This window comes from Postia placenta (assembly GCF_002117355.1).
Source record: "Postia placenta MAD-698-R-SB12 unplaced genomic scaffold POSPLAscaffold_7, whole genome shotgun sequence".
Lineage (NCBI taxonomy): Eukaryota > Fungi > Basidiomycota > Agaricomycetes > Polyporales > Adustoporiaceae > Rhodonia > Rhodonia placenta.
The window spans coordinates 1257518-1276147 of NW_020169838.1; the positions used below are offsets into that span (position 1 = coordinate 1257518).

Genomic DNA, 18630 nt, shown 5'->3' on the forward strand with positions numbered 1-18630 from the left:
GATAGAAAGACTTTACAACAGGCGAGAAACCGGCGAGGACGAGGATGTCGGAGTATTTCATGTAAGTCAAAGGTTCTAGTATTACAGATCATACGGTTCGACGGTGTTGACGGTATGCGCCTTGGTACCGCTTCATCTTTCGATTTCAGCTAGACTACTTGCATGTACCACACGGATCAGAGTACATCGCATCATTCTGCCAGACGATATAGGTACATGGATATCAGCTCTAATCACCACACTTCGCTTATATCAGAACGATGTGTTGAACACCGCAATCGTACTATGATCAAACTCAGCCGTTTAAACCGATAACCACCCAAATAATGACCAAACTTGCATGGTTGTAAGACCGATGGCGACAGCTGGGCCAGACCTCCTGAGTCTTCTACGGCAGAAGGGGGCGTTTCTTTATCCTAACCAGGACACCGAGCACGAATCGACGTCCTGTATGAGTTTTACTTACAATAGCTCCAGGTATTGATCGCTTGCGGTTGCCTGCAGTAGAGGTCAGCATCCGCTCTCGGATCCACGATACCGTATATAGGATGGCTGAACACGTATAATAAAACGAAAGCAATATTGTTTGGAGAGTTCAGAGTGTCGGAGGAAGACCACAAGGGTCCGGAGGGAAGGAAGGTATAGAGCAGGCACGTATTAAGTAGCGCCGGCAGCCTCTCCTGATGAATCTGTGATCGGAATGCAAACGAGCGCCTCTGCACTTATCCGAACCGTACGCCTTGCACCTCATCAACTCATAGTTCTGGGACGATGCAAGTTGAGTCGGTTGTCGTCCACGCGCAGTCCTTCGTCCTTGCAAGACTCTTGACTCAGCGTTCGGCATATTGGACGTCGTGGCACGGATACCACAGGGCAGCCCTTCTATCGGCCCAGCCATTTGTGGCGTTGCGCGTCCGCTTCACAGAATTCGGATGCGACAATGTGCATCTGTTCATAGTATCGCCCAAAAAGCGCACTAGCGGCCTATATGCTGATTGCGACCTACCTCTAGCTCCGCAACCAGGCAACGCTCGACTTAATGATGCACTGCGTGCATCGCCCCCTCTACCAACCTCGACACGACAGTTGTACCTCCATACATTTCCGGCCTTGAAGACTCAGAGGGGCATCGGAGGCATGCTGCAAGACGAGGAAGGCGACAAATTCAAGCTTGAGGAACCGAGTTTCCAGAGGTTCTGGTCAAAGGCGTGGAGCGAAGCAATGAGGTTTAGAAAGAAGGAGTGGGGATATGAGACGATGAAGCCACGAAGCTCTGGTGGAGACGAAGTTGTTCAAGACAACTGGTTTACATTCAGTAAGGATAGGAATGACGTAGAGCACCTGCGTGACCCCTTTGGCCGATGTGTTTTTGAGCGTATGGAGTTCAAAGATCTCCCGCTTACAGAGGAGCCATCGATCTACCGAGAGCTAGCGATATATGATCAGTATGTGATAGATCTCACGAGCTTGTGCTGAACGCTGATGATGCCCTGCTAGGCTCGCGGCTGACTACTCGTGGAGGGGCGTCAAACGATCAATTTACTGGGTCGAGGCTATGCGAAATGTATGCACTTTTCGCTCAGTAATGTTTGCGTGGTCTTACGTATGTCAGTTTGCCAATGAAAGGTCGTTTGTCGAGCAGCCGGTGCACCCGGTAGACCATGCGGAACTGTGCTCAGGGGAGCTCCCGTCGTTCTCTGGTGACTTGAAGGAGGATGCAGTAGCATTGCGTGCAATGCAAATCCCCGTTGATGGGGAGCCTCCTCCTGCATCTGCAGCGGAAGAGGTCGTGGAAGTCAGCTGGGGAGACGAACCCGGGCCGGATTTCTCATCGGCACCTGAGGCTCTCCCGCCTGTAGTCGCAAGCGATATTAAGGTTGTTGTTTTCGATATGTACGGAGCGATAATGGTAAGTTGCGAGGCTGTCCGTAGGGATATTATCTCATCATTGCTCATCTAGGACCGTCAAGAGGCTCTGCGCCGTGCTCTGAGCACATTTATCTCTTTGAACCCCCATCAGCATACTATAGACGACCTATCGAGACTATACCTCGATGTTGAAGCCCATCGCATACGCGAAATGCCTGGTACCTCTGACGATGATTTGGTGCGTGGGACCCTTAGCGATATTCTGCACGTCATCGGCCTGCATCCTGCAGGAGACATGGTGCAGCGTGCCCTCGATGCCATACGCCCAGCTCCCTACGCCGATGTCCCCGACGCCTTGAGGACACTGCAGCAGCGTGGCTATAAGCTGCTGTGTCTTGTTTCTCGCGATGCGTCTTACGTCTCGGACACTAGGTCCTTTCTTCCTCCTGAAGTCCGCACACTCTGTGTCTCAGCAGCTCACCTACATACTCAAACGGAAGATATATGCTCTCAAGTGGTCGAAGAATGCCAGTCAATTCTCCCGGAGATCAAGAACGCTGAGATTCTCCTTGTCACAACCGGGCTATACAGGATCGTTGAGCTTGCGAGTGCAGCTGGAATACCGACCGCACTGGTCCAGCGGCCGAGTGTAGACGAAGCTCGGCTCGAGTATGCGACGGGGCAAGACGAACTATCGTCGCCTACGATGACCATTGGAGGACTGGGAGAGCTGTGCGATAAGCTGGAGCTGATGCGCTCAAGGAGTCTTGGTCACGGTGAGGCTTGATGAGTTTTGTTTCTTATGTTATATTGCTGTCGTTGCATTGTTATCACTTGTTTCCATGGACAGACCTGACTATATCACCACTCAAACCCCTGTTTGCCAGACTGTTAACGCCCTGCATGGGGAAGAACACTGTGACCTGGGGTTTCATGTCCTGCGCTGTGTGCGACAAAACGCTAACTGTTCTAAAATACTCGCCCCAATGGAGTGCACTTTGTGCACATGTTGTTGATATAACTAATCGACGGTTGACGAGAAGTGTTCGCGGAACGGTGACTGGTATACGTTGAAATTGACTGCTAGTGCCACCCGTGTTACAGAATCAAGGCCACTATGAGGAAGAGAATATAGTACTAGCGTGAGTAGATAATGTCATCCGGGATCGCAAATCGGTCAAATCAGATAAGCTTCCTGCCCGGGCCAAACCGCCCTGATGCCCGCCCCGGCACTCGTTTTGGTCCGCCCCGGTCAGTGATCCGGTCCCTAGCTGCCGGAGATCCTGTCCCGCCTGCCGCACAATCCTGTCACGAGTAAAGTGCACTCCTGTCCACATATTTAAGAACAGCTCACCCCCTTCATCAAATATTACGCCTGTTGGACTATTCAAATCCTCCAAATAACCCCTACATATTAAAAATACTACATGTAGTACTTCGCATCCCATACCACACGTCCAATCTCGCTCGGTGTCCTCTCGGGCGAACACCAGTGAGGCCAATGCGCGTGAGAACCGGCGACTGTCGCCGATTAGTCAGGTCTAAGAACCATTTATAGAAGTCTAAGTGGGGCGCCCGCCGTAGCTACCCTTGATATCAAATGTGCAGCCTCACCCGCGGTTTGACATTTGATTGGGTGGACATTGAGAAATAGAATAAATGTATTATTGCTTCGAGTGTACGCTAGCAGACCCTTCAGGGGTGCTTGTATTACATAATCACCACTTCGAGCGCATTTTGAGCGCGCGTTAAGCTGAAAGTTCACTGAGGCTGACTAGCTAAGGAAACACGATAGAACTTGCTGAATGCATTTTTCATAGGCTCTGTAGAGGCCCCAAATTCAGTGGTCGGATGTTCAAAACAATCCATGGCGAGGGAGGGCTGTTTCTAATTGTGTGGACCGGTGTGCAACCTTGATTTGACAGATGCGGTAGGTGAAATGACCGGATTGCATAATCGGATGACATTATCTATTTTCGCATAGTACTAAAGAGAGACGATGTTCCGAGTCACGTCCGACAAAAGCGCAGAGTTTGTCCGATCAATCCATGATCGCAACCAGCCGGCCCGGCGCTCTGGCGTTGGATCGTACGCGTTCGTTTCTTCATTGTGGTACTACAATAGTACTTGCTACATGCACGCTTCCAGTTGACGATGCTAGCTGAGCCAGCTGTTGTTCAGGCACAGTCCTTTGTCCTAGCCAGACTCTTGCCTCAGCGTTCAGCATATTGGACATCGTATCACGGATACAACAGGGCAGCACTGGTGCCAAATCGGCCATTTGTGGCGTTGCGCGTTCGCTTCACAGAACACGAATGCGACAATGTGCATTTGTTCGTGGTATCTACAAAGAAACGTACCAGCGGCTCATATGCTGACTGCGACATGCCTCTGGTTTCGCGATCAGACGATGCACGAGTCGGACTTGACGGCGCACTGCGCGCGGTGCTCCTCCTGCCAACGTCGACCACATCCTTGTATCTTCACACATTCCCCGGAATACAGGCTCGGGATGTCATCAGAGTCGATAATAGCGTATTCAAAGACGACAAAGGCGACAAGCACAAGCTCGACGAATCGAGTTTCGAAAGATTCTGGTCGAAGGCGTGGAACGAAGCGCTGAAGTTTAGAGAGAAGGGATGGAACTCCAAGACTATGAAGACGCGAAGCTCTGGGGGAGAACAGCCCGTGCAAGACAAATGGGATACATTCAGCAAGGACGTGAACGATGTAGAGTACCTACACGACCCTTTAGGCCGGTGTGTGTTTGAGCGTTTGGAATTCAATGCCCGGGACCTACCGCTTTCAGAGGAGCCGTCGATCTACCGGGAGCTAGCGATATATGACCAGTAAGCAATAGAACTTACGAGTTGCGTCGAGTACTAATGGTGCCCTGATAGGCTAGCGGCCGACTTCTCCTGGCGAGGCGTCGATCGGTCAATCGCCTGGGTCGAAGCCATGAGACAGGTATGCGATTCCAGTCAGTGACGCTTTCGTGGTCTTACGCATATCAGCTTGACAATGAAGGATCTTTGTTGAGGTTCTCGCTAGACACTGCGGGACCGTGCTCAGGAGAACCCCCGTTATTCTCTGCTGCTGTGGAGGAAGATGCAGTGACATTGCGCGCAATGCAAGTCCCCGTTGACGGGGACCCTCCTCCTGCAACTGCAGCCGAAGAGGTTGTAGAAGCCGGCTGGGGAGATGACCCAGAGCCTGATTTCTTGATGGCACCGGTGGTTCGTCCACCTGTCGTTGCTGACGAAATCAAGGTCGTAGTCTTTGACCTGTACGGAGTGATCTTGGTGAGCAGTTGAGTCATTCGTGCGGCCACTCGCTCACCTTAGTCGTCACCTCACTGGTGTAGGACCGTCAAGAGGGTTTGCGCTGTGCACTGCGCACGTTCCTTCCTCTGGACCCCCACCAGCATACCATAGACGGTCTAATGTGACTATACCTCGAGGCTGAAGCCCATCTCATTCGTGATACCCCTGACATATTTGGCAAAGGCTTGGTCAGTGCCGCGCTCGGGAACATGTTGCGTACTGTCGGCTTGTGTCCTGCAGACGACATAACCCAGCGTGCCATCGATGCTATATGCCCAACTCCTTACGACGATGTCTCCGATGCTTTGAGGACTCTGCATGCGCGCGGCCACCACCTTTTGTGTATCACTCCTCGCGATGCATCACACATTAGGTTCTTTTCCTCTCCTGAACTCCGCACACTCTGTGTCTCGGCAGCTCACCTGCATACTCAAACGGAAGATATATGCTCTCAAGTGGTCGAAGAATGCCAGTCAATTGTCCCGGAGATCAAGAGCACTGAGATTCTCCTTGTCACAGCCGGGCTATACAGGATCGTTGAGCTCGCGAATGCAGCTGGGATACCGACCGCACTTGTCCAGCGGCCAAGCGTAGACGAAGCTCGGCTCGAGCGCGCGACGGGGCAAGACGAACTATCGTCGCCTACGATGACTATCAGAGGACTGGGAGAGTTGTGTGATAAGCTGGATATGATGCGCTCTGGGAGTCTTGGTTAGAGTGAGGCTTAATGGGTTCTATATCTTCTGTTATGTTACTGTCGTTGCATTGCTATTGCTTGCTTTTCATGGACAGACTTAACTATATCACCGCTCAGTTTGCTGTTTGCCAGATTGACGGGATACAAGTATTTCTTTCTCACTGCACGTGAAGTAATTACCGTTTAGGGAGGTAAGCGCCCCTTCGGGGGAATATCCCCAGACGCTGGAATATTTCCTTATGCTGCCAGAGACAGTTCGATCTCCGTCATACAGAGATAGTTCGATCTCCGCATACTCGTCAGCGGTCGTCTCGCGAGACCCGCCGACGTACTTGTTTGCCATTAGACCTTGAATGTAGTGTATCAGACACGCGGTGATCCATTGGGCTGCTCCTACATTCGCATCGAGCAACGACCGTCATGCCGTTTCATCCCTTCCGAATCTGCAACTTTTACCAAGTTTCCTCCATACTAGGTCATGGTGGCTTCGGTTCGTTAATATTCTTTAATATGCTTCTACAATCTGTTGCTAAGTCCCAACGCCTAGGCACTGTATATCGCGGCTTGCACCTCCTCACTAGCGAATGGGTTGCTATCAAAGTCGAGATGCCTCCCGAGAAAGAGGAACAGCCAGCGATGCTTCCGTACGAAGCCGCTATCTACAAGCTGCTACGCGGGAAGCAAGGAATCCCATGCATCCGTTGGAGCGGGATGTACGGAGGAGCACACGTCTTAGCTATGGATATGCTGGGTTCCAACCTGGACCAGCTTCGCCGAGTGTGCCGTAGTCAGTTCACTCTGCGGACCGTCCTGATACTTGCGGAACAAATGGTAGGACGTCATCATCTTGGCGAGGCCGGCATTGTGAGCTTACCTGCCCGGATAGTTGGACAGGGTTGAATTTGCGCATTCAAAGGGGATCGTTCTACGTGATGTGAAACCAGACAACTTCGCTATGGGGCATGGACACCTTGCCAACATCGTCCATTTGTATGATTTTGGGCTCTCAAAACTGTATCGTGATCCAGAGACTGGTGCGCATATGGCGTACAGAGAAGATCGCCAGAGACTAGGGACGATACGGTACGCGAGCCTGAACATGCACTTGGGCCGAGGTATGCCACCGTCGAAGCTCCTGAGCACCGTGTGCTGACGAAACATATGGTATAGAACTAAGCCGGCGCGATGATATGGAATCACTTGGTTACTCTCTCATCTACCTGCTCAATGGACGTCTGCCATGGCAAGGGATCTACGCTCCAGACGTCGATTGGAAGATTCGTCGCATTCGTGAGATGAAAGCTGGGAAAGCTCTCGAGGACCTCCTGTCATCTGCTCCGCCGGAGTTTGGGCAGTACTTCGAGCACTGTCGTGGGCTGAGGTTTGAGCAGAAGCCTGACTACGCATATCTGAAGACGCTCTTCAGGAAGAGGATGCAGAGTGAAGGCTGGCAGTACGATAGTAAGTTGGATTGGCTGGACCCATCTGTTCTTCCGAAAGGTAGTTTGCTTCCTGACGAGTACAAAGCCGAGCACTGCTTTGTGGAGGATGATAAGTGGGACGTTCAGTAGCCAACGTGGAACGTGATCTCCAGCGGCCGTACTATATACTGTGATGATGTCAACTGCGTGAGAAATGTTATCCTGGTGGTTCATTACATGGTCATTTGACTGGAATCTCATCCTCGAATCATCTAGGTTTCTCGTAAATACCGTTTGCTGGTTTGGTTTTAGTGTCAACTTTGCCTTACGAGACACTGGTGCCTGCGGAGCTGGCAGACTGTCTGAAGATAGAACAATTAACAAAGCATTTGAACCATTCGAGGAAATGCCGACGAGCGTGAATGGAAGCTAGCTGCACATTAATGCCCACGCTACAGAGGTGTACTGGAAGTACCTGGTAGATAGTTGTCCGGCACATGCAATTTCTCACTACGCAGGTTGCCAATGACGCCCTTGACCATTGTGTCATGTGTTGGGCGCATCGCTTCGGGGAGAGCTTTCAACGGCGGCTGGAATGCCGCTTCGTCACCTGCTCTTAGCCTTTGAGCAGCATATCACATCGGAAAGAATGACAGATCAGCTCTCGCAGGACAGAAGAGGAGATACTTCTGTGAGAAACATGGTGCTCGACGGGCAGCAGAAGATGAAGGCCATCGTTAGCCTTCCGCGCGCCATCCTAGGAGTTAGTGCGCCTACTCGGCGAGGAGTAAATGGCATAGCTCGCACAGTCGTTCAAATATGTATGCCGTCAAGTTAGCACATAAGTAAATTGTGTCAAAGAACGACAGTCGGAAAGCTCGTTCTTTATGTCTTGGAAACTACCTCAGAGCTTCGCAGCTCTGCTGGCCAAGAGTGTATACAATCCTGGGCGCCATAAATCAGAGAAATCAGCGCATCATCTCAAGTTTGATCATATGCACGACACCGGACCTGAGCCATGCACTTGCACGCACGTCAAGCCCCTGCTTCAGGTTAGAGTCGAGTTTCGACGGGGGATAAGTAGAACTGGCCGATGGACACAACATTGGACACAGAATTTGGTTTTATCTATACCGCTTGCATGAAGCGTTCGAGTATGAGCAAACGTAAGCAAGGACATATTTAGCATTGCACGACATTACTCGAAGAAAAGAGTACTAGAGGCCGCCGGGCCGGAGGCGCATCAGTCTGCCACGGGACAGCGAGTTGGGCGCATCAAACATTCCTCCTGCCTTTCTGGGCCGCCACGTATCGAACATCACTATCATTGACCGATCAGTATTCGATACTGCGTTCTGAGTTCTGACCTGGCACTTGATCGACCGTCAATGCACATGCAACTACATTGTATTCGAAGCTTCACACTACGAACATTCAAGCCAGGCGCATTGTCTGAAACAAGTTGTTCTTCGATACTCGTCTGCGGGAGCGGGAACGTGTCCTGGATTGTCGCGACATTTTCTGGAAAGACAATCCTGGACTACATTTTCCCAAACCTGTGTGATATATCCTTTATCTATTGCTGAAGTGAAGCCCAGTCTTCGAATGCTACGGCTTGGTTCTGCGGACCCAGATGGACAGATCTGAACCATTACAACTATTGTATAGCTTCACTACTTACACGGTACGCAAGCGGATTGTGGAGTTCAACCGCTGAACAATAACTATGTCATAAAAGCAAGGTCTGATTCCAGGACGCACAGAAGCTTCAGAATGGTTCGGCCAATAGTATAATGTAAACGTCCCATGCAGCACCAATGTGCCACTGTGTGGAACGGACAGATAAAGATTATCGTGACCCTTCATCCCGTCGATGTGTCGTTCAACTCAACTTAGGACCTTGTCCGCGAATCCGAACTCTGTGAGTCTGGACTCTGACGAGCGATCTGTTGCATATACTGATTTCACGTGCAGGTTATATTTGATTATCTCAGTTGTTTCTATATACATATATGTATGAGCTGTTTAAGACTAGTCGTCAACGGCACTGAGGTAAAAGCATAGTATGACAGCCTGACGATAACTTAAATGTGAGCATCTCGTCTCGTCTCGTTTCCTGAAAATTGCTCACCTGCCAGGAAAAAAGATTGTATAGTGTCTGTAGGTCACAAAACGCCTCCCGCGTCACAATCCAGTGTGGTACAAAGCGAGGAACGAGTACATAGCAATGGTCCGAGCGTTTGACTGACAGGGCCCAAGCTCGACGCGGTCACGTTACACCTGTGGCCGCGCCATTGTCTCTACCCAGATACTCACGTGGGTGCAGTTGTAGAGCCGTGGCCGAAACAGACTCTCGCTCTTTCCACATCCACAACCTGCAACTCTCCTCTGCGACTCCACCTCGCGCTACTCCTAAGCTCACATACTCTCATCACAATACCCCAATCACACCACCAAAGCTTCCATTCATCTCTCAGGACTCCATAAGAATGGCCGGCAACAAGAACAACCGCACTAGGTGGGCCGCCGGGACGCGCTTTGGCGTGTGGCGACTGCGGGTACGCTGACTCTCGACCGCTTTGATAGACCACCCAACACACGCTCCCGCACCGCCACGGTGGCGGCCTCATTCTTGGCTGCGGTAGACGCGTCCAGACAAGCGGGGCCCTCTCGTCTCGCGGCACCTCCCCATGCTTCCCCTGGCGCGTCCACACGCGCGGGCCCCTCTCAAGCAAGGTCGCCAACTGTCGACCTTCTCTTCCCATCGGCGATCCCTCTCGACTCGCTGCCCCGCATCCCTCGACGCACTGGCGTCGCCGCCACGCACCAAGTGGCGATTGACCTGGATGCGCCGTTATACCCGGGGTAAGCAACCGTGTCCACCAACATCAACTGTTCCTCTAACCACTCATCGTGTTCGTTTGGCAGGATTACCACCAATGCGTCGCCTTGGCAAATGCGACTCCGGCGACGCACACCAGCTCCTGTGGCACGCCCCTCCGGAGCGCCACTCGGCACTGCTCCCCGCGCTCCCACCTTGCGCCGCGCGCCACTCAGCGCGCTCCCTACGCCTCAGCCCACTGCCGCCACTCAGCGTGGGAAAAAGCGCCACCGCGAGGACGACGAGGCAGCTCAAGACCCGGGAGAAGCAGGAGCGGCGGGCGACCGCCCTCCCTCTAAGCGCACCCGCACGCCTGTTGGTGGCGTGCCACAGCGTGTGACGCGGTCGCGCGCACGTCTCGCCGAGGTGCACCTTGGCGACGAGAATGTTCCTCCCCCACCTGCGGCACAAGCATTGAGACGCGGGGGAGAACATGAAGTAGAGAACGATACGGAAGAAGAGGAAGAAGAGGATGAGGAGATGCTCGATGCCCAAGACGAGGACTACGAGGCCGAGCAAGGGCACGTCCACCACCGTGGTCACAGTAGCACCAAGAAACCTCCGCGGCGGGCGGTCCAGCCCCCTCCTATTTTTCTTCCTGAGGACTCTGCACCCCAGGTCCCGTATCCGTGTGGCATCCCCGGGTGCAATAGGGACATCGGCTTAAACAAGAGCGATGTCACTACCCACATGGACACCTTCCACGAGGGCTTGTCTTCACGAGCGTGTCCATGGCCCGGGTGCAAAAAGCGAAATTGTGGCAAGAACCCAGAGGAAGCACTTGCGCGCCACGTCCTGGCTGAGCACGGCCCTCTCACCTTTTGGAGATGTCCGAAGTGCAGCGACAAGTCGAAGCCACAACAGCGCAAGGATTCGTTCCAGCGCCACATCAAATCGTGCAGGTATGTGTAGCTCTTGCATTTGTTGTACATTATTATCTGACTGCGGCAAACAGGGGTCAGAAGTGTCGAGCCAAAGGACGCTCAAAGAAGGCTCAAAAACAAGACACGAGAAAACCCACGGCGGCGTCGCAGGTTGAAGTTGTTCCACAGGTAATTGCTCCCCCCAATATACCAGCACCCCAGGGGGAAGTCCCGGACGTCGGCACCTCGATCGCAGTGGCGGCATCTCAGGGAGCGGATGTGACCAGTACACCCGCAGCGTCTGTGGGCGAGGATAGTACCGAGGGATTCGATGAGGAATCTGAACAGATGTTGGACACTCCTTGGCATTACCCTATCGACGCCGATGATATCATTTGGGACCAGATCGCTGGCCTCCCACGGGCCTCATCCCCCCATGATTCCGCAGGCGATGTTGGTGGAAGCGAGGCCACTCTTGGCGATCATCCCGAAGTGATGGATTTCGTCGAAGATAACCTTAACTTGTCGCCAGAGGCTTCTGAGCCGCCCTTTACTGAGGGAGGTCCCCATGAGCTTCTCCCGAATCCGGCCGATGAAGACCTTTTCGATCAGTGGATAGTTTCAGAAGCTCTGCAAGACTGAGCGGCGGTGCCACTCCGATGTTCGCCGTTTTTGCATCCCTCCCCTGGATTCACCCGCCAACGACGCGCGGATCTGCGTTGCCCGTACATGGCGCACGCGTCCTGGAGCTTCCTCTAGAGGATCCATCGAGCAACAAGACACTCCTTGCTATGGAGACATCAATCACGCTCTCAATGATCCTCAACTTCCCTCCGCTTTGGTCGTCAGGGTCGATTTTGCCCTTGTTGACTGTACGTAAAGTCGGACCGATCGCTGTGCTATCCTTGCTCTCGTCAAATACTTGTCATCTCTGCTAGTCGCTTTGACATAATATTCAAGTCTGTTACTCTTGGGATGAATTTGTGTTGTACTTTTAGATTACTTGGTTCTGTATCTGTCGTGTTTATTTTGTATTATCGTTGCGAATAGCTGTCATTCCAGTGATGTTTTGTGTTTTTTGGTATCTGGATCTGATAAATGTCACTCGAATGGCGATGTTCTTGGCTTCTCTCCCATGAATTTTCATGCGGGAGGTCGTCCTTTATCGAAATGAAAGTGATTTATCGAATGATAAGGGAGCCCTGTGGTAGCTGCTCGATCGGAGTGGGGTGATGGATCGACATAGGCGTGAAGCGCCAGAATCGCCTCCTGGGGTTTATACCCTACTACCCACTCCTGAACTCTCATAACGAGATGGGTGCCACGCAGTCCGTATCGTCTCCCTCTGAGATTCCTACCATGCCATTAGAGCATGACTCTCATTGGGCTTCCTATCCCCGGCTTGAGGGAGTAGACTATCCCGGAGAAGAACCACTTTCGTTGCCATTGAAGGAAGGCGCGGGATGGCCTCCATATACTCTCGGGCAGTTTTTGCAAGCTCACCAGGGCAGATACCAAATCATCAGAAAGCTAGGCTGGGGCGACTACGCTAGTGTATGGCTAGCTCGCTCGGAAAGGTATGTTTTGCTACGAGCCATTGGGTTTACGACTTACTAGAATACGTTTATGCTCCTTAGCTAGTACTGCTACGGCCCTCAAATATGTGGCAATAAAGGCGTCGTCATGTCAGACAACGGTTCTCCATGTTAGACACAGGCTTTGGGAGAGAGAAGTGCTTAGAAGCATTGCGAATGCTGATCCAACTCATCCTGGCTACAAGTATTGCACCCCATTACGAGAGTTGTTCTTGACGAACACTGTACATGGTACCCATGTGAACTTTGTGACGGGCGTGCTTGGGCCTAACCTCAACCAATTGTACCACCGTTTCCCTCGTGGACCTGCGCGCACTGTTGTTGCGAAACGAATCACGAAGCAGGTCCTCCTCGCGCTCTCGTACCTTCACGGGCCGTGCCAGAGCATTCATACTGGTGAGAGATCATTCTGATGGGTTTACCTCTATCGCTCATAGGCATTCTGAGACCTCAAACCCGCGAACATTCTCATCGCCTTTGACAATCAGGATCAGGTCGTAGATCAGGTCCTTGAGACTTCGCCGTCCGTTTCTTACCCCCCAGGATTCGTTCCGGATCTGGAAGGCGGGTCGACCGTCACTCCTGTCAAAACCCAGACACTTCCTCCCGTTGGACTTGAAGAGGATATGAGCAACATCAAAGTGTGTCTTGCGGATTATGGCCACGGTGAGCACCACATCTACGGTCGCGTCGCAGCGGCTCCCTGAGCTTTCATCTGCACAGCGATACCGTGTGCGTGCGAACGCCCTGCAGCAGCACAACCAGAGCTTCTTCGTGCACCAGAAATTGTCCTGGAGCATAAGACACCGTGGTCGTATCCCATTGACATCTGGTCACTCGGCTGCCTTGTATGCTTCTATTTATTTGATGTGCCGACGACTATCTGACATGGGTGTCACTTGAGGTATTCGAATGGGTCTCTGGGGCGACTTTGTTTCAGATACCAGACACGTTGCGCACTGCAGAAGAACGAGAGCGCAAGTATGTAGAGCAGATGGTAATCTTTCTTGGTCGCGAGGCATTCTCGGAGGCATTCCTCAAGGACTGTGCTCGTCGCGATGAATTTTTTGATAAAGACGGTCTGTTAACTAGCTTCTCCCCGTTGCGTGTGGCATGACTAACGATCTCGACGAATACGACAGGAAACCTATTGACTGGCGACGCCGAATACCGACCCGCGGAAGTGTGCTTGGAAACGTACAAGGATCGATTTGATGCGAGCGATCTTCAGGCTGCTGCTGCATTCATTAGGCGGTGCATGGCCATCGACCCTAGTGCGAGACCCTCGGCCGAGGATCTACTGCAAGATGACTGGCTGAAGGATCTGGATATTTGAATTGTTGCTTCACTCCAAGGCCTCTCATACATAAGCACGACCAGTGTGTTTCCGAAGTGTGCATTCTGCTACCAGGCGCCATCGTGCACAAACACTGCGCAGTGCAGACTACGAGACTGCATGATAGGGCCGGGCTCCCAGCTGCGGAGCATGTATCCATGTATTCCTACCGTCTGATGTCCGCTATATGGGACGAGATCCACGCTTCTTGCTCTCTGTCCACAGGCTAATAGCAAATCATGTCACAACTATTGGTCCGGTTATCGATTCCCTTGGAAGGTTGCCTTCGACAGCCTCTCGCCATCCCTGCGCTAGTCGTATCAGCGCAATTCTTCTGTCCCATCAACACGAGCTTCGTCACGCTGACCTAACCAGCAACGACCTCTAGTCCATCATGGCCCCCGTCGGGGTCTAAATCAGCTATGTCGTGCCTTAAGCACCTTGGACGTCTTCAGTGACGGAGACAATCAGCGTCTGTACTTCTGAGCCGGTCGATACCCTTGTCTCTTTGCCCTCGTGACAATTCAATGACAGTATAGAATGTAAAACCTTCACACCCACAAACGTAGATCACCCGGTGTTGCTGCTCCTACAATACATGAATTAACCTGAGCGGAGGCTATGTAGAATACGGTCTATTCAGATGCATTCATGAGCTGCAGCGGTGTAGCGACAACAAGATATCAATGGATATGGTCAGATCTCTCTCCGACTAAAGCTCCCTGAGCGCACCAACTCCAGCTGGTCACACAATTCTCCAAACCCCTCGGCAATCATTGTGGGTGCGGATAGCTTATCCTTACCTGTTGCATGCTCGAGCCGTGCTTCAAGTACGCCCGGACGCCTGAGTAGTGCGGTCGGTATACCGGCCGCGTTAGCCAACTCAATGACCCGGTAGAGCCCAGCCGTGACTAGAAGAATCTCGCTGCCCTGGATTTTGGGATCCATTGAACGGCAGCGCTCAAGCACGTGTGAACAGAAATCTTCGGACTGGCAGTGTAAATAGGCCAATGGAATGCCGATAGTATCGAGATTAAGCGCAAGGAAGAGCTCAATAGACAGAGAATGCGGCAAAGAATCGGATGGGTACATACACAGCAGTTGATAGCCGCGTGCACGCAGTGTGTTCAAGGCATCAGAGACGTCGGTGTAAGGAACTGGCAGTATAGCATCACGAGCGCTCTGTATAGTGTCGTCTGTGGGGCACAAGCCGACGGCGCGCAGCGTGTCGTCAAGCACCGCATGGACCAACTTGTTGCCGGAGATATCGGGGGCGCCATGAACGCGGTGGGCTTCAATTTCGAGGTAAATTCCTACCAACTTGTCCACATCGTGCTCGTGTGTATCTAGAGGAAGAAACGTGCGTAGCGCACGGCGCAAACCCTCTTGGCGGTCCTGTGCCAACAAGGTGAGCTAATGACTGCACGAATGACTCGATTACTTACCAAGATCACTCCGTACAGGTCGAACACCACGACCTTGATTTCACCGACAACGACAGGCGGGCGAGCCACAGGTGCTATCAAGAATCGGGCTCTGGGTCATCATCCCAATCCATTACTACAGAATCTTCTTCAGTAGTCACAGGAGGGGGGTCCCTGTCGACGGGAATCAGCATTGAGCATAATGCTACTGCATCCTCCTTCAAGGCAGCAGAGAACAATGGCAGCTCCCCGGAGCACAGTTCCACATGGTTCAACGAGTACTTGGCGAACGACCCTTCGTTGGCAAACTGACATATGTAAGGCCACGGAAGTGTCGCCGACTGAAATTACACACCTTCCTCATAGCTTCGACCCAATAGATCGACTGTTTGACTCCCCGCCATGAGTAGTCAGCCACGAGCCTAGCAGAGCATCATCAGCACTCAATGCAAGCTCGTTAATTCCATGGCTCACTGGTCATATATCGCTAGGTCTCGATAGATCGACGGCTCCTCTGAAAGCGGGAGGTCCTTAAACTCGAGCCTTTCGAACACACACTGACCCACAGGGTCGTGTAGGTACTCTACGTCATTTCTGTCCTTGCTGAATGCACCCCAGTTGTCTTGCACGACTTCGTCTCCTCCAGAGCTTCGCAGCTTCATCGTCTTGAATCCCCATTCCTTCTTTCTGAACCTCAGAGCTTCGCTCCATGCCTTCGACCAGAATCTTTCGAAGCTCGATTCGTCGAGCCTGTGCTTGTCGTCTTCGTCGTCTTGGGATATAGTATTACCGCCTGCGGAGCCTTCCTGCGCCTGCATTCCGGGGAATGTGTGAAGATATAATGATGTTGCTGAGGTCGGTAAAGGAGGCTCAGCGCGAAGTACGCTGTCAAGTCGAACATTGTCTGGTTGTGAAACAAGAGGTATGTCGCAGTGAGCATACAAACCTCCATTACGCTTCTTTGTGGATACCAGGAACAGATGCACATTGTCACACTCATTTTCTGTGAAGCGAACACGCAACGCCACAAATGGCCGAGTGGGCAAGAGTGCTGCCCTATGATATCCGTGCCACGATGTCCAATATGCTGAACGCTGAGGCAAGAGTCTGGCCAGGACAAAGGACTGTGCGTGGACTACAACTGGCTCGGCTTGCATCGTCCGAGAACCCAGAGTAGGCGGGGTCAAATTTCAACGTGAAGGGCTCACGAACCCTGTCCCCCAAGTACAGCGGCGCCCGTTTGCGCGTGATTAGGATCTCTTGATCTACCGGCGCTAACATTGACAAAGGGCGGATACCGTCTTCTCGCACCTTGGACCATGATGCAGTAGGGAAACATCGTGCTCAGGTCTGAACCGATCACTCAATCGAGGTACATGAGATACAGCTTAGCCATAGAATGCTCGGTTATACCCACCGTCTTATTTATGATGGTGCCGATTAGGGTAAGATATGCATGAATATACCATACAGCCATATGACTGCGCTGAAATGCGTACCCTCAGCGGCGATGCCTGGGCTATTGTAAGAATATGCATTCGCTCGAACGACTTACATCATCACTGTACAAACGGACATGAAGCGAATCTAATCGATTTCAAAGATCATTCGGGTTTGCCTCGAGAAGGGTTTCGCAGCTGTCGGCGCATTCTGAGCAGCTGTTAGTTACTTTGTGCCTCTCTGTATGCACTACTGCAGATTCTTCTTATATATAGAGATCTGTGTACCGGGGTGAGCGAGGGGTTACAGGCGGCTAGAAATAACGTTCCACGTTGGCTACTGAACGTCCCACTTGTCATCCTCCACAAAGCAGTGCTCCGCTTTGTACTCGTCAGGAAGCAAACTACCCTTCGGAAGAACCGATGAGTCGAGCCAATCCAACTTACTATCGTACTGCCAGCCTTCACTCTGCATCCTCTTCCTGAAGAGCGTCCTCAGAAATGCGTAGTCAGGCTTCTGCTCAAACCTCAGCCCACGACAGTGCTCGAAGTATTTCCCAAACTCCGGCGGAGCAGATGCCAGGAGGTCCTCAAGAGCTTTCCCGGCTTTCATCTCACGAATGCGACGAATCTTCCACTCGACGTCTGGAGCGTAGATCCCTTGCCATGGCAGACGTCCATTGAGCAGGTAGATGAGAGAGTAACCAAGTGATTCCATATCGTCGCGCCGGCTTAGTTCTATACCATACGTCAGCACACGGTGCCCAAGAACACTCGACGATGCATACCTCGGCCCAAGTGCATGTTCAGGCTCGCGTACCGTATCGTCCCTAGTCTCTGGCGGTCTTCTCTGTACGCCATATGCGCACCGGTCTCCGGATCACGATACAGCTTTGAGAGCCCAAAGTCGTACAAATGGACGATGTTGGCAAGGTGTCCATGCCCCATGGCGAAGTTGTCTGGTTTCACATCACGTAGAACGATGCCCCTTGAATGCGCAAACTCAACTCTGTCCAACTATCAAGACGGATAAGCTCACGATATATATCTTACCAGGATGATGACGTCCTACCATTTGTTCCGCAAGTATCAGGACGGTCCGCAGAGTGAACTGACCACGGCACACTCGTCGAAGCTGATCCAGGTTGGAACCCAGCATATCCATAGCTAGGACGTGTGCTCCTCCGTACATCCCGCTCCACCGGATACATGGGATTCCTTGCTTCCCGCGTAGCAGCTTGTAGATAGCGGCTTCGTACGGAAGCATCGCTGGCTGTTCCTCTTTCTCGGGAGGCATCTCGACTTTGATAGCAACCCATTCGCCAGTGAGGAGGTTCAAGCCGCGATGTACAGCGCCTAGACGTTGGGTTTAGGACTTAGCAACAGACTATAGATGGACATTCATGAAGAATAACGAACCGAAGCCACCATGACCTAGCATGGAGGAAACTTGGTAGAAGTTGCAAATCCGGAAGGGAGGAAATGACATAACGGCTGTTTCTCGACACGAATGTAGGAGTGCGGAGGAGGATTGCCCATGCACGTATGCCAGAGTCTCGTTTGTAGCTGAATGGATCACTGCGTGTCTGATACATACCCAACGGCGAACGTAACAGGTCTCGCTTGCGAGTCGTGACAAGATTATCGCCCGTGTGATGTCACAGTAACATCCAGATATTCTCCGGCTTGATGATGTTCCAGCAACCCTGATGCTGTACAAAACCAGGTGAAGAATCGAAGGTCGGTCTCTCTAGAGAAACGATACTCACAAAAAGTAGGCTT

General features: G+C 52.1%; 7 protein-coding genes across 7 annotated transcripts; 5 read left to right on the forward strand and 2 right to left on the reverse strand.

Annotated features, from left to right (window-relative positions):
- Positions 1–771: 771 nt before the first annotated feature.
- POSPLADRAFT_1143810 (hypothetical protein) lies at positions 772–2656 on the forward strand (the record flags this gene model as incomplete). Its single annotated transcript, XM_024485620.1, has 4 exons — positions 772–1445; positions 1498–1564; positions 1613–1909; positions 1961–2656. 4 exons carry the CDS (start codon positions 772–774, stop codon positions 2654–2656), a joined length of 1734 nt encoding a protein of 577 aa, XP_024339053.1.
- Positions 2657–3022: 366 nt separating this feature from the next.
- Positions 3023–3786, forward strand: POSPLADRAFT_1142929 (hypothetical protein; the record flags this gene model as incomplete). The annotated part of the gene is made up of 2 exons (XM_024485495.1): positions 3023–3120; positions 3690–3786. The coding sequence occupies 2 exons, from the start codon at positions 3023–3025 to the stop codon at positions 3784–3786; spliced, it is 195 nt and encodes a 64-aa protein (XP_024339054.1).
- A 468-nt stretch (positions 3787–4254) lies between these two features.
- Positions 4255–5908, forward strand: POSPLADRAFT_1056844 (hypothetical protein; the record flags this gene model as incomplete). The annotated part of the gene is made up of 5 exons (XM_024480844.1): positions 4255–4718; positions 4770–4836; positions 4884–5171; positions 5234–5306; positions 5376–5908. 5 exons carry the CDS (start codon positions 4255–4257, stop codon positions 5906–5908), a joined length of 1425 nt encoding a protein of 474 aa, XP_024339055.1.
- A 401-nt stretch (positions 5909–6309) lies between these two features.
- On the forward strand, positions 6310–7460 carry POSPLADRAFT_1056845 (hypothetical protein; the record flags this gene model as incomplete). Its single annotated transcript, XM_024480845.1, has 4 exons — positions 6310–6379; positions 6437–6720; positions 6776–7004; positions 7060–7460. 4 exons carry the CDS (start codon positions 6310–6312, stop codon positions 7458–7460), a joined length of 984 nt encoding a protein of 327 aa, XP_024339056.1.
- Positions 7461–9799: 2339 nt separating this feature from the next.
- On the forward strand, positions 9800–13985 carry POSPLADRAFT_1143107 (hypothetical protein; the record flags this gene model as incomplete). The annotated part of the gene is made up of 12 exons (XM_024485513.1): positions 9800–9828; positions 9897–10175; positions 10239–11093; positions 11147–11243; positions 11277–11578; positions 11674–11926; positions 12309–12631; positions 12771–13045; positions 13193–13315; positions 13403–13497; positions 13590–13728; positions 13792–13985. 12 exons carry the CDS (start codon positions 9800–9802, stop codon positions 13983–13985), a joined length of 2964 nt encoding a protein of 987 aa, XP_024339057.1.
- A 1086-nt stretch (positions 13986–15071) lies between these two features.
- POSPLADRAFT_1106977 (hypothetical protein) lies at positions 15072–16227 on the reverse strand (the record flags this gene model as incomplete). Its single annotated transcript, XM_024483300.1, has 4 exons — positions 15072–15380; positions 15431–15521; positions 15884–15945; positions 15976–16227. Coding segments are annotated over 4 exons (714 nt in total), but the record flags the coding sequence as incomplete, so codon positions are not given.
- Positions 16228–16849: 622 nt separating this feature from the next.
- POSPLADRAFT_1033910 (hypothetical protein) lies at positions 16850–18337 on the reverse strand (the record flags this gene model as incomplete). Its single annotated transcript, XM_024476968.1, has 6 exons — positions 16850–16928; positions 16965–16971; positions 17296–17586; positions 17637–17865; positions 17888–18204; positions 18268–18337. 6 exons carry the CDS (start codon positions 18335–18337, stop codon positions 16850–16852), a joined length of 993 nt encoding a protein of 330 aa, XP_024339059.1.
- Between the last annotated feature and the right edge of the window lie 293 nt (positions 18338–18630).